At 42.2% G+C, this 15,174-nt stretch overlaps 1 protein-coding gene across 4 annotated transcripts in view; it reads right to left on the bottom strand.

Annotated features, from left to right (window-relative positions):
• EVA1C (eva-1 homolog C) overlaps nt 1–15,174 on the bottom strand; it is a 49,855-nt gene that overhangs the window by 10,300 nt on the left and 24,381 nt on the right. For all 4 annotated transcript variants that reach the window (XM_083438629.1, XM_083438630.1, XM_083438628.1 and 1 more), the window contains exons 3-4: nt 11,759–11,882; nt 3,474–3,626 (exon numbers count right to left, since the gene is read on the bottom strand). In XM_083438629.1, coding sequence (XP_083294755.1) covers nt 3,474–3,626; nt 11,759–11,882 — 277 coding nt within the window. The remainder of the gene's footprint in view (nt 1–3,473; nt 3,627–11,758; nt 11,883–15,174) is intronic.

Here is a 15,174-nt window from a genome sequence, read left to right as displayed (position 1 = left end):
GTGTTGTATATGAGTGTATATCTATCTTTGAGCATAGATTTGGCTGAGGAAATCTATGAAGTAAAGTGATTTGACTAGGATTAGGGCTCAGAAATTCACAGGCAAGTTTCAGAGAGTCGTTATTTCAATGCCAAAATGAAGGGAGATGGCAACACACACACAATAATGGTAGGAACATATTGACTTCTGTGATCACTGCAGGAGTGAGAGCACAGTCCATTGTCTAACCTCTTTTAATCTGATGCCTTGCTTCTGTGATCAGTGGTTACTAACCACAAGGGTGCCAAGCAATGCTGGTGTTTTTTTATGTAGTGGACATGAATCCATCTGACACTGAAAAGACGAGGTCATAAAAGCATTTCCAAAACATGGCTGTAAAATATCAGCTCTGACTTGAGCTGCTATTGAACAGATTGGAGTCTGTTGTTTCTGAAGGAAAGTTCTTTTCAGGTACTAATTGGCTTTATTTTAGACACGTTTTGACATGCAAATTATTCAGAGCTGCTGGAGCCATAAATTGTGTAGAGTTTAATGAGACTGGCAATCCTTCTCTTCGATTCTGAAAGCCTCTCCCATTTCAAACACTGGTAGACTTCTCTTTCTGTTCTGTAGTGCACAAAAGCTTTCAATTCAATGGACTAGCCAGAGCGAACTGTATAGCAAAGATTGGGCACTCCACACATTCACATGTGTGCACTGCATATCATGCAGTGACAACTGTGTGATGCTGGAAAGAAAGATATAATTAAAAAGAAGTTTATCCCAAATAGCCGTGTTTACTAAACAGAACAAACAATATTCATGTGATTTGAACTGTTTCCCTTGCTGCTTGTTGATCCATTTAAAAAATGTTTCTCTAAGACTAAATCTTGGTGCTAGAAATTTCCTAGAAAATAAAAATAAAAGCTTGCATATTCGTGGGCTCACCATACTTGGGACCTGGGAGCTTTAAGAAGCAAATCAAATATGGAAAAACAACAACACTTCAAATAGTGGGATATAATGTTTGAGGCATTTGAAAGGATAAAATAATACTTGTTAAATGCAATCATGCTTTTTTAACATCAGGTCTAGTTTGGCTCCCGAACGTGATCCTTTTCACAGGTTATATTGTCTTTTGCATAACCTTTCCTTCAAGCATTTGTAATATTAACCAGAACAATTTATAGCTTCAGGAACATATGGGAACCTAAAACTTTCCCCATTCTCTCAGCTTGGCATCGTATTTCATTTTCGCTGGCCAATAAATTGTCTTTTAAATCTTGTGACTTATTGGGAAAATGATTGGTTTGAAAGCAGGGTGATGAACACAACAGACAAGAACTTGGCCAAGCCAAGTTTAGAACAGTTGGCAGGCTATAATGTTTGGCGTAGAGAGGAGGTAATTTGTGTAGACCATGAAGTCAAAGTAACCAAGCCTTGATTTTTTATTACCCTGCTTCCTCTTAACATAGAATTCCATTTTCCCCCTTCACTTTTATAAGCAATACGTTAATATGCACATGTGCCAGCTTGCCTGGTTCTCCAAGGTATTCATTTCATGCACTGAGCCTTACAATCTTCTTATGGGCTAGGCAAGTATGGTCCTTATAGTCCATAGAGAGAAAATAATCCATGAAAGATCTGGAGCGGCCTTGCCAATGAGCACATATCGATGGCTATCCAGCCAAATGCTAGGCTGGGGCAGCAAAAGGAAATGGAAACCTTGATAGACAGATGTAGCTGTCCACTTGGTGCATGAGCTGGTGCAGCTGAGCCTATAGCAAGCAAATGTGGTGAAAATAACATACAAACATTCATGTTCATCTCGGCTTCACTCAAGTACAGTGGAACCTCGGAAGCCGAAGAATGCCTTTGAACTTGAACGTTTCAGCTCCAAAACGATTGAAATCCAGAAGTGATGTTCTGGTTTTCGAACAATTTTCGGAAGTCGAACGTCTGGTGCAGCTTCTGATTGGCTGCAGGATGCAGCACCTTGGTTTTCGAACTGTTCCAGGACGGCCTCCTGGAACGGATTAAATTTGAAAACCAAGGTACAACTGTAGTTAAAGTTTTGCTGTGTAAGCAGATGCACGAGGGACCTACTTATAAATATTACACATGGCATATTTTGTCAAAATAATGTTCAGGCAGCAGGATCTCCTTGAGCAACCGTCCCAGATATCTGGAGAATAATTCCCTTATGTTTTTGTGACATCATCGTACCCTCAAGAAAAAAGCTTGCGTTCCTTTCATACACATTCTTTTTTGGATCTCATCATTTCACCCCCCCTTCTCCTGTTTGAAAACGAATTGATCATTGTTATTACTAATACCACATGGGCACAGACTTCCTTTAACACAACTTCAGGCATTATGTATCTCTGCCCCAAATTCCTCTGACAGCCAGCCTTTTTCTAAAAAAGGGGAGAAAAAATAAGGGGTTCCTTCTCAACCTCTATATTAGGCAAAAGCAGGAACATGGGGATGCTTCACAGAACAACTTTCTGCATGCAGACATAACCTTCAAGCTTTTTCCAAAATGTAAAGAGACAGCAGGAAATCTGATCAGGGGGCCTCTGTGGCCTGATATGGCCCTGGGAACTAGGCCTATGTCATCAGTAATTCCCACATGGGTTTTTGTTGTCATCAAAACCCAGATGGTTTTGAACAAGCTGTGTGTATATTTTGGTCTCGTAATATGCTGAAAATAGGACTAAATGCATCCATGCCGCATACTTGGAACTAAGGCATAAACAAGCAGCACTCTGGCTGAAATCCTGAATCCTGTTAAACAGTTAAATATTAACTAAGAACTGAATCCTGCATTTTTTTTACCATAGTTTTCCAAGACAGTGCCCTGGCATGCCAAACAAAAGTGTTAGAACTTTAGCTAGGTTGCCTTTAAAATAATTATTTTCCATGTCTATAGTTCCTGTCCAAAAATCAGGGCAATTGTGTTCGCAAGCATACATTCATACAGCTTAGATGTAAAGGTAAATGTAAAGGACCCCTGACCATTAGGTCCAGTCGTGGCTGACTCTGGGGTTGCAGCGCTCATCTCGCTTTATTGGCCAAGGGAGCCGGTGTACTGCTTCCGGGTCATGTGGCCAGCATGACTAAGCTGCTTCTGGCGAACCAGAGCAGTGCGCGGAAACACCGTTTACCTTCCTGCCAGAGTGGTACCTATTTATCTACTTGCACTTTGACGTGCTTTTGAACTGCTAGGTTGGCAGGAGTCGGGACGAGCAACAGAAGCTCACACCGTCGCAGGGATTCGAACCACCGACTTTCTGATCGGCAAGTCCTAGGCTCTGTGGTTTAACCCACTATTCCAGCCTTCCCCATCCAGATGTTTTAGAATGCAACTCCAGTCAGCTTTGCTGGACTGGTGGGAGTGTAGTCCAAAATATACGGAGGCCATCAGGTTGGGGGATGCCAGTGGTCATTGCCAGTGAATCTGACCTAACACAGATACTCTTTTGTCAACCTACCAAACTGAGGGAAGCGGCCCGTTTCTGTAGCACAGGTGTCCTCCTTGTGTGCAGCCCTGCCATATGAGGCAGAATAGATGTTAAGGAATTTTGACTCTTTACAGTGGAGTTTCAGTTCTTCATTCTCACACACTAATCTGGTTTTATATTCAGCTGCAAAGGAAAGAGAAAAACACTGCTTACTGGTGGGGATTTAGTCTGGTTGTTAGTCTGGTCCATTTACAAAAACAACCTACGATCACTGCTGAAAGTGCAATCTTTTTGTGATGTTCCCTGCTGCCCACTCCCCATAATATCTCAATTTACTTGTTTAATATGCTCACATACTTCCTAAGTCATTTGACCTGAGGTGGATCCACAAAAAGCCTTTTTAGTTGAGAGATGGTGATTATGGCATAACCTCCCAAAAGAACCCAGCCAAGCTCAGTCAGTGCTTACTTTGAGCATGCAGTGAAAACCTGCCCCACCCCACAAAACGTAACTGGATGCCATGGCTGTCAAATGCTGCTAGAATTCTTTGTTGTTTACTACGACGCTATTGTCCATTGTGTTATGCATTTGATTTCTGTGTTTTGTGTGACTACTTTTATACAATGTTTTATTGTATGTTCTTTTATTGTTTTATATTTTGTTATTTTTGTTGCATTTTTGTAAGCTGGCTTGTGGGGGGGGGGAATCCTACCTCCAGTGTGGGAGAATAAAAACAGAAGCTAGGGATAGGGGACCTGTGGCCCTTCAAATGTTGTTCGAGCCCAACTCCTATCATCACTGACTACTGTCCAGCCTGGCTGAAGGCTGATCTCAGCTGGAGTCCAACAACATCTGGAGAGGCAAAGGTTCCTTACCCCTGACATAAACAACCAAACAAACTAGCAAATTGGGCAGAGCTGACCACCTCAGCCATAGGTGCCTCAACAGTTTGTCAAACCATTTATTTATTTATTTATTTATGGCCTCTGAAGCTAAAGAACATGACTTGCTTAAGAAATTTACAGTGCAATCCTATATATGTCTACTCAGAAGTAAACTTCATTTCCCCCACCAATGGAGTTCATTTCCAGATATATCTGTATAGCCACCTTTGAGATGAAGTTCTTAGGGTTAGGGATGGGGAACAAATTCTATTCTTTGCATTTAAAGCAGAATTGATCAAGCCCACACTTTCCAAAACACCGAGTACCGAAACACAGGCATCCTTCAAAATGAGCACTTATCCAAGTTTTGTCATTCGGTTTTCCAAATGACATTCACAAAACCGCATATATTAGGGGAAAGTGTGCATAAAAATGAATTTATTTGTGAAAGCAACATAGAAAAACACATTATCTTGGAAAAAAATTGCTTACAAAAATGTGCAGCTTTGCCCAAAATGCATATAAAACTATGCAGAAAAGGAGATGACCAGCCTTCCTTCTCCTTGTGCCCTCCAGATGTTTTGGGCTACAGTTGCCAGCCAGATAGTAATAATAATAATATTCACTAATTTTATATACCGCCCTTCATCTGAAGATCGCAGGGCAGCTCACAACATAGAAATACAAAATTAGAACACAAAATACATAATAAAAACAAGTACAAGAACAAACCACTAACCCCCTTCTTACAAACACATTTAAAAGGACATAGAATGTTCATCGCCAAAAGGCCTGGTTAAGGAGAAATGTTTTCACCTGGCACCTAAATATGTGTAATGAAGGTGCCAGGCAAGCCTCCCTGAGGAGAACATTCTACAGATGAGGAGCAACCACAGAAAAGGCTCTTCTCATGTTGCCACTCTCCAGACCTCTTGTGGACAAGGCACACAAAAAGGGGGCTCAGATGATGATCACAGGGCCAAATCAGTTAATATGGGTAGGGGTGATCCTTGAGGTATTGCAGTTGTGGCTGACGGGAGTTGCAATCCTAAACATCTCAAGGACCCCAGGTTGGGGAAGAGAAATCTATGAGTGGTGCTGGTGATATAAGATGTGGGGAGACTGTTGTCTTTATGTCCTGCTTTTAGGCTTCTCAGAGGCATCTATCTGTCCACTGTTGGAAACAGGGTGCTAGACAAGACAGACAACCTGTCCGCTCCAGCAAGGCTCTTCTTACATTCTTAATATATATTATCCTGAATCTAACTTAAATATTTAGTTAGATAAATTTTATGTCTTAATAATAAAGGTAAGGGTAGTTCAAAGGAATGTCAGAAAATGCACTTGGGATAGAACTGAATTCTAATAATATAGCCAGGCTCCCTAAATAATGTTCATTGTGCCTAAATCTGAGAGGTATCCAGGATTAAATAACACCTGAACATAGCAGCTTTATGGCTAATCTCCTTATGGAGATAATTCTTTTGGCCCTCATTTAGAAATCAATCTACTTTTGAGAGGCTGGGGGTGGGGGAAGAATCTTATTGGGACAAGACAAGGTTTTGTAAGAGAGACTCTCAAATTATAGGATTTGGCTGGCCCTTCTCCCTTTCTACCTCCTCATCTGATGATCCCTGTTCTTCGAAAGTTCTTGTATGGAGCAGCTAAGAGTAAAGATGGGGAGGGGTTGGTGTAGTAGACTCAATGTCCTTTTGGAGGACAACTCTGCTTTCTTCCTGCACAAAAAAAACTTTTTGCTACAGTGGTAATCTTGCCAAGGAATTTGTTCATCTGGAAGAGCTATGAGTATGGAGGCAGATACGGAGTTTAACCTTTGGCCATATCACAGGATACAGGTGATAAGTATTAAGATGAAACTGGTGAAAAGACACTATCCCAAACACATCCACCTGAAAGCAAATTCTATGGAAACCAAAGGGATTTAGTTTCAAGTCAATGTTTTTAAGAACCGTTTTCCAGAGATGTAAAAATCAGTTATTCTGCCATTGCTTCCCTGTTCCAGGTGGTTAATGTGCTTTAAAATGTCCTCAAGCAGTCGGTGACAATTTAAATTTTTATTTCTTTTTTTCCCTTTTTCCTTTGTTGGGGGTGGGTGGGTGGGATGGATATTTTGTTGGGGATTAATTTTAGTATAATTGTTCTGTTCTTTTTGTTGTTGTTTTATTGGTTCTGTATAGTTTGTGTTTTGTTTTAAGGGGTGGGATCAGGGCTGCCTGGGAGTGGCTCCCCAGTCAACACGATGGCTGGGACAAGTTCCACAGGGGGGGAAGCACTGGGACATCTGATCTCGGTGATCATGGGCAGGAGGCGGAGTTACGCTAAGACCAGACCATGTCATTACCGAGGAGGCAGGTTTAGTCGTGGTTTGAAGACTATCACTGCCTCCGGGTCAGGCCTTGACCGGATGGATACTGGAATCAACAGGGGAAACCCACATGACCTGAAGGTGTTGCTGTGTAATGCAGCCCAGGTCAATGATGAATAAAACCACTGCCATCCATTACCTGATTGTGGATGGAGGATTTGACCTGGCATGTGTGACAGAGACCTGGTTGGAGGAAGCAGATGGGCCTGTCCTTGCCGCTGCTTGCCCACCAGGTTTCTCTTACGCACAGCAACCCAGGTCATGTGGGCGGGGAGGGGGGGTTGCAGTGATTTTTAGGAAGTCACTAGCTTGCACCAGGCATCCTGCTGGGAAGATCCAGTTTTCTGAGTGCATGTTCTGGAAGTTGGGCAATAGGGGCAGTACAGGATTCCTTTTGGTGTACCGACCTCCCCGCTGCACCAAGGATTCCCTGTCTGAGGTGCTTCAGGTCGTGGCGGATTTTCTCCTGGAGACACCTAGTTTGGTTGTCCTAGGGGATTTTAACATCCATGCCGACACAACCTTACAAGGGGCTGCTCGGGACTTCGTGGAAAGCATGTCCTCCATGGGGCTGTCCCTGAATAAGTTTGGCCCAACTCATAGTCATGGACATGCCTTAGACCTGGTGTTCACCTCTAGTGACGTGGGTGATCTGACACTAAGTAAAAGTGAAACAAAAGAAGTGCCATGGTCAGATCACTTCCTGGTGCAACTGGACTTCTCCGCGACCCTTCCCCTCTGCAGGGAGGTGGGACCAATTCGGATGGTCCGCCCCCGCCACTTAATGGATCCAAATGGTTTCCAGAGAGTGGTAGGGGATGCTTTATCCCATGTTGATGGCCTTTCAGCTGATTCCCTGGTGGCCCGCTGGAATGCGGAGTTAACCAGGGCTATCAACTGTCTGGCTCCGAAGCGCCCTCTCCGATTGCATGGAGCCTGGACAGCCCCGTGGTTTTCTTCGGAGCTAAGGGCGATGAAACAATCGCTGAGACGGCTAGAGCATCGGTGGCAGAAAACTCACTCCAAACCTGACCGGACACAGGTTAGAGCTCAATGTTGAGCCTACCAAGTGGCGATAGCGACGGCGAAGAAGACTTTCTTCACCGCCTCTATTGCATCTGCAGAAAATAGTAGCAGGAGACTCTTTCAGGTGGTTCGCAATTTAACGGAACCACCTTTACCACCGGGACCTTGTAAAGACCCCAAGATCTCCTGCAACGATTTTGCAAAGTTTTTTGCAGATAAAATCACTCATATTCGGAAGGAGCTAGATACCACCGTGGGAGCAGCTCTGTCTGGCCGAGTTGCATGGAATCAATTTCAATCTGTTACCCGCGAGGATGTGGACAGGCTGCTTGGACGCGTGAAACCAAGCACCTGTCTCCTTGATCCTTGCCCATCCTGGCTAATAAAAGCAAGCCAGGAAGGGCTGGGCGATGGGCTCTGTGGGGTGGTGAATGCTTCCCTCTGTGAGGGAACATTCCCAGATCCACTGAAAGAGGCGGTCATTAAACTGCTTCTTAAAAAACCATCTTTAGACCCGGCCAGTATGGCCAACTATCGCCCAGTCTCAAATCTTCCATTCTTGGGCAAGGTGATTGAGCGCGTGGTTGCTGAACAACTCCAGGCACGCCTGGAGGATGCAGACCATTTGGATCCCTTCCAATCGGGATTCAGGCCTCATCATGGGACTGAAACTGCCTTGGTCGCGCTGGTTATCTCCGGCGAGCTAGGGACAAAGGTGAGAGTTGTTTCCTAGTTCTGCTGGATCTCTCAGCGGCCTTTGATACAATCAACCATAACATCCTTCTGGACCGTCTAGAGGGGCTGGGAGCTGGGGGTACTGTTATACAGTGGTTTCGCTCCTTCCTCCTGGACCGTAATCAGAAAGTGGTGGTGGGGGATGAGTGTTCAGACCCCTGGGCCCTCACTTGTGGGGTGCCTCAGGTTTCCGTCCTCTCCCATGCTTTTTAACATCTATATGAAGCCGCTGGGAGAGATCATCAGGGGGTTTGGACTGGGTGTCCATCAATATGCAGATGATACCCAGCTCTACCTCTCTTTCAAATCAGAACCAGTGAAGGCGGTGAAGGTCCTGTGTGAGTGCCTGGAGGCGGTTGGAGGATGGATGGCGGCTAATGGATTGAAGTTGAATCCTGACAAGACAGAAGTACTGTTTTTGGGGGACAGCGGGCGGGCTGGTGTGGAGGACTCCCTGGTCCTGAATAGGGTAACTGTGCCCCTGAAGGACCAGGTGCGCAGCCTGGGAGTCATTTTGGACTCACAGCTGTCCATGGAGGCGCAGGTCAATTCTGTATCCAGGGCAGCTATCTACCAACTCCACCTGGTACACAGGCTGAGACCCTACCTGCCTGCGGACTGTCTCGCCAGAGTGGTGCATGCTCTAGTTATCTCCCGCTTGGACTACCGCAATGCGCTCTACGTGGGGCTACAACTAATCCAGAATGCGGCAGCTAGACTGGTGACTGGGGGCGGCCGCCGAGACCACATAACACCGGTCTTGAAAGACCTACATTGGTTCCCAGTACGTTTCCGAGCACAATTCAAAGTGCTGGTGTTGACCTTTAAAGCCCTAAACGGCCGTGGCCCAGTATACCTGAAGGAGCGTCTCCACCCCCATCGTTCTGCCCAGACGCTGAGGTCCAGCGCCGAGGGCCTTCTGGCAGTTCCCTCATTGCGAGAAGCAAAGCTACAGGGAACCAGGCAGAAGGCCTTCTCGGTAGTGGCGCCCGCCCTGTGGAACGCCCTCCCATCAGATGTCAAAGCGATAACTAACTACCTGACATTCAGAAGACATCTGTCAAGAAGGCAGCCCTGTTCAGGGAAGTTTTTAAATCTGTGATATTTTAGTGTATTTTTGGTTTCTATGGAAGCCGCCCAGAGTGGCTGGGAAAACCCAGCCAGATGGGCGGGGTACAAATAATAAATTATTATTATCATTATTATTTAATGTGAAATGTAACAGTCTAAAGGGCTTTGTTTATTTGTGAAAAACTTTAAGTACATTTTATCAACAGCAGGAAACAACGTCATTCAAAAGTCCTTGGCATTTCCCTCATGACTGTCTATTATTTGTGCAGCCTGAACCCTACATATGCTGCCCAGCAGACAAACAATCCACATGTTTTCTGGTCCTAAAGGGTAACATAAAAGAATGAGGCTAATGCAGTATAAGATAACGAGAGATTATTCTCAAAAATAACAATAACTACTTGGATTTAAAGTGAATAAGTGAAATTAAGCAAATGATTGAAGAAGCGCTTCCCCCCTCCCTCGGTCTATTTATAAGCACAGAAAAACTAAGCTCCATCAAGAGCAAGGGGACTCATATTAGTCATATTTGTTTTGTTAGTTTTACTGGGGCTTTGTCACAACCAGATTTGATTAGGTGAAGACTGATATCTACACACTGATCCAGCAAGAGAAATCTCCAAGGAGAAACGTATATCTATACACAGAATCCCTTCCTGAACTGGGAACCACACAGAGATTGAATATGGAGAATATGCATCTGCATATTCTGTGATGTATCTCTGGATGCAAAGCATCCAATGCAATCACCATTTGTACTGCAGGTTATATGCATGAGGATGTGACTTCCTACTTTCACAATATGTATCCCTATCCCACTCACAAGTACTGGCTACTACCAGCTAGGTTTCCAATGAGGCCAACTCTGAATTGTAAGGCTTTGACCAACAAAATGAATGTTGTTAGGTCTAAAACCCTATGCACACTTATTTGTGTTGTGAGTACATCCCACTGAACTCGGTAGGACTAACTTCTGAGAAATGTGCAGCCAGTTGGCTTGCAAATCTAGCTGTATCTAAATCAAATGCAGTGCAACCTGATTAAATTCATAGCATTAGCTTGACCGTATTAGTCACTCACCAAAACACTTTCTTCAGGTCATTCAAAAGACAGAAGACTGCTAAATAAAATACACTGGCATTTAGGTTTTCTGTGTTGCTGTTTTTTTAAAAAACAGTGACAGAATCTAGTGAAAGAAAGCCAGCCATTACTATCTTCATGAAGTAGAAATTAAGTCACATTGCCCTTAATGGAATGAACTTTTTTCTATATTGGGCTCCCAAAGTTTGTTATTTGAATTTTCTGCACCAAAGACTTTGACTATTGCAAGTAGTGATTAGACTACTGCAATACACTCTACATGGAGCTAACTTTGAAGATTAGATCATATATCTGGTGCAGAATGCTGCTTCCAGGTTGTTAAATGTGACAGTAAGATGGGAAAACAAATCATCAGTCCCGGCTGCCTGTGTATTACTGGGCCCAATCCAATATTTGGTACTCCTGTACAAAGCCCTAAAAAACTCAACTCCCCCATACCTGACAACCTACGGTTTGAGATCTGCAGGGGGGCAGCGGTTAGTATCTTATTGCTCTTTTATATTAATAAGCCATTTTGATTACATTGGGGGGAAAACAAAATAGAAATAATGAGAAGTAAATAAAATATATAGGCACACTAGTCTCTATCCTATAATCAATGGGACTTACTTCTGTAGACATGCATAGATTGCACTGTGAAGTTTCCACCTTTATAGAAAGGCACCTGCGCTTATCCCCATTCACCTTAATGATTTATGTCCCATCTTGTAATGAATTATTTTTAAGACCCCCAACAATCTATAGCAGAAACTAATATGTACAGCAAATTTTCCCCCCTAGATGGGTTATGCTCTTTTATGATGGATGTGCATGTGTGAAGGGTCATTTCCATACAGTCACTTCTGAAAAATGGCTGCAGGGTAGTGTTTTGGTTCTGTCGGACCTCTGTGCACATTGCCAGATATAACTCACTTGCACATGGACATAAACTTTTATGAAAAGTGGTGAATAACATGCTTATCAAAACCCACAAACTTTGGTACAAGGACTGGGTGAATCCACTTCAGAGCTTCGCATAGATTCATGCAAAGATGTCTGTGCCGGCACTGCAGTCAAAACAAAAAGCAAAACAAGTACAAAAATGACACTTGCCTGTTCTACAAATTACTTACTAGGTTTGCATTTAAAGGAGACTAGAAGGTATTTAGTGATTCCTGGACATAGATCAGGTCCAAAAACCCGACTATTGACAAGGAGTTGGCAGGCTCTCAGATCCTGGCATTCATCCAGTACTTTCTAAAACAATGAGCAAAAAAGCATAGTCTTGAAAAACAGATTCAAACTATATAACAGTTCAGACCCTGACATTTTAAAATCTATATGTGATAAGCTGTTGCCCACTGGTTACCAGAAAAATAGGCATAACAATCTATACAATGCCAATACAATGATTTCCAAGACAAACCGAGTTGTGAAATTATGGGATGATCTGAGTTCCCCAAAATTCCTTTGTTTTACCATTCAAGTTTGGATGCGACGAACCTATTTTGAAATCCCCCTTAAGAGCTGTTTGATGTATTGCAAGGTGGCAGATAAGTTGGGGAAATAGGACACTATAGATTTTGTTATGACAAGCTGGCATTCCAGAATTTGTCAGCTGTGAAGCAATATTAATATAAAGAATTCATGTAACCTTTGAAAATAGGAGATAGGGACTTATTTTCACGCTTGAATTTTTTTGATAGTGGCTGCTGCTTTGTTACAAATTTTCACCCCACATGAACTACCAGTAAATGAAAAACCAATTTATCACACTGCATATAACTGATGCCTTGAAAGGTGTTAATCACTGAAGTTTACACAGAACAAAATTTTTGTTTACACAGAGCAAAATGCTACATTGCTGTATTGTTAACTGTCATAAATGAATCAACCAATATGAGAGGTTTATTGGATATGAGAGGTTTATTGGATTCATCATGGGCCTGCTGCTACTATTAGCACTAAGAAACATCTTGTTTTTAGCAATTGTCCTCAAATTCCTGGAAGCAGCAGTTCCAGATTAGAAAGGTTGGCAGGCTATTACAATTTGCCCACAAAGCAGTAAAAGTTTTATAGAGAAAGAGTAGTTCAAAATAGATTGAGAAAAGTGCCAATATCCTTAAAAAAAAAACGAAAAAAACTCATAGACTATTTTTAGAACACAAGTAAACAATAAAAAGCCTTTTAACTAGCATCCAAGAGGAGAAAAAAATCCGATCTCCAATGCTCAAAAGCAGCCAATAAAGCATTGCTACTATATTCTAGTGATCTTTACTTCTAGTTATGCTAGCCAGAATCATTGTCTATAAAAAAAATCTCTTCATGTTTTACCCTGTGTTTTATAAGAGATGTAAGCTTAAAACTGCAATCCTAATCACTTACCCTATTGAATTCAATGGAACTTACTTCTGAGCAGACATGTATAGGATAACATTGCCGGTGTTGAATTTGCTGTGCAACAAGATCTGGCCACTAATATGTTCAAAACTAATATATGGTCAGAACAGTCACAGATTAGGAGGGATTTAATTTTTCTTTCAGCCCTTCAGTGAAAGATTCCTGTATAGCATTCTTTGTTCTTTCAGTAAAATAATACTATGCTTAGATTATCTCTCCATTCCAGAGAGAATAGGTAGGATGAGATCATGCAGATTTGCTTCCAACAATTTGGTTTACTGTAGGTGTCTGAGATTTGAGAGAAGACAAAGCCAGACATGTATCTTGCATTTGAGTGCTATGTGAACATATCTGTAAAACATCCTATCATTCTATCTATGTGCAGCTGGGATGTGTGATGGCTTCAAATAATCTTTCTGTGCAAGCCTAGCTTAAATCCCCAAAGATTCAAAGGACTCAAAATAGTCTTGGTGCCATGCTAGTTAAGGACACAAAGGAGAAGGGGTGACACTCCCATTTTCATGAGGACAGCTTGAACCAAAGATCATTTTTCAGCCATTAGATGCATTAAAGCACATACAGGCCATGCTTATAAAACCACTATTCCAAGCAATATTCATTTAAAAAAACAGGGTATTACACTAAACAATAACATTTAACTTCTTTATAGAGGGACAGAGCAGGGACCTGTGTAAATCCTACAACATCTGAATGGCAACAATTTGCCTATCCCTTCTTTAATGACACTGATTTTTAAAATGTTTCTACAAACACTAGGTTCCTGAATAAGTAGTAAAACTTTTGCACTGTGGTTATGTACCTGCTAAAGGCATAGAAATATACCTGACAGTATTAGCCAACTGCTTGGAAAATCACCACTTTATAGAAATGTCTGGAAATTATCTTTATTGTATAATGCAAGTCCATTTAACATAACATAACATAATGAATCTTACCTCCAAGTAAGCACACATAGGATTGCACTGTTAATGTCTACTGTATGTCTGCCTATATATCTTCTTAAGGAGAAAACTGTGGTTGTGAATTAGGCCACCAGTGGATCCTAAACCATACAAACATACCATCTTTCTATCAAAGATAGTGAAAAGTGAATACCCGCTCTCATGAAAAAGAAAAATAATGATGCCATGTAAAATAACAAAATACAAGAATCATCCTTAGTAGCTCCTCAGGAAATAACCTTTGCTTGCCAGTTCAGGCTCATTAGCTTTAAATGTACAGAGTAATCCTATGGATGTGCTCTCAAAAGTAGACATCCAAGGTAAGTCTGTATAGGATTCCTGCCTCAGGCTACAATCCTAAACATACGTGCATGGGAATAAGCCACTCTGAACACAGCAGCTCTTACTTCTAAGTAGAAATTGCACAGCATTGCTCTGTACATGGTGTCAAATCAAAGGATTAAGGATGCTACAGTTTAGGATTCCCATGAGGTCAGGAACCCGACTGCATCATCAGATCTTAATTATGTTTAGGAAATGATCTTTGCATATTTTGTATATCAGTTTTTAAAAATTCCTCTAAACCTACAAAATAATGACCAATTTGTCACAACAGGACATGACTGTGTTAGCATTTTTCCCATGTGAGGGAAATTTAAATATTACTGGTTTGTCTAACATGAGGAACATGATTGCCTTGACTTCTGAGGCAGGGAATAACCATGATTCAGGACTAAACGCTTGCCTCTATGTCTATATAACTGTTCTTATGTGTCTACAGTAAGACTATCAGAACAGTGTATGTGGCAAGGGAACAGAGATGAAGCACAGGTCTCAAATATATTATTAATCATTGGGGCATTTGATACAATGGCAAGCCAGTGATTCAGAGGTAATCTTCAATAATCCTAATCAAAATTAGGCTGTAGATTCTACTGCTGTCTACTAGAAATTGGAGCCAGAACTAATTGGCAATCTAGATTTCTCCCAGGAAAATCCATTAACATAAGCTCAGTGCCAAAACAACTCCATCAATCTGGCACAGACAAATTAAGTTGGACCATTGGGTGTTAATCTTAATGGGCATTCTCATTGTTCAGGGCTCTTTTGTCCCAGTCTGCTTGGCAAGAGACGTCAGACAGCCCATACAACTACTGAGTGTGTGGCCAGCCACCCAATCCCCCAAA

The sequence above is a fragment of the Podarcis tiliguerta genome (assembly GCF_965153285.1).
Source record: "Podarcis tiliguerta genome assembly, chromosome: 4".
Taxonomy (NCBI): Eukaryota; Metazoa; Chordata; class Lepidosauria; order Squamata; family Lacertidae; genus Podarcis; species Podarcis tiliguerta.
This window is presented reverse-complemented; position numbering and strand designations above follow the sequence as displayed.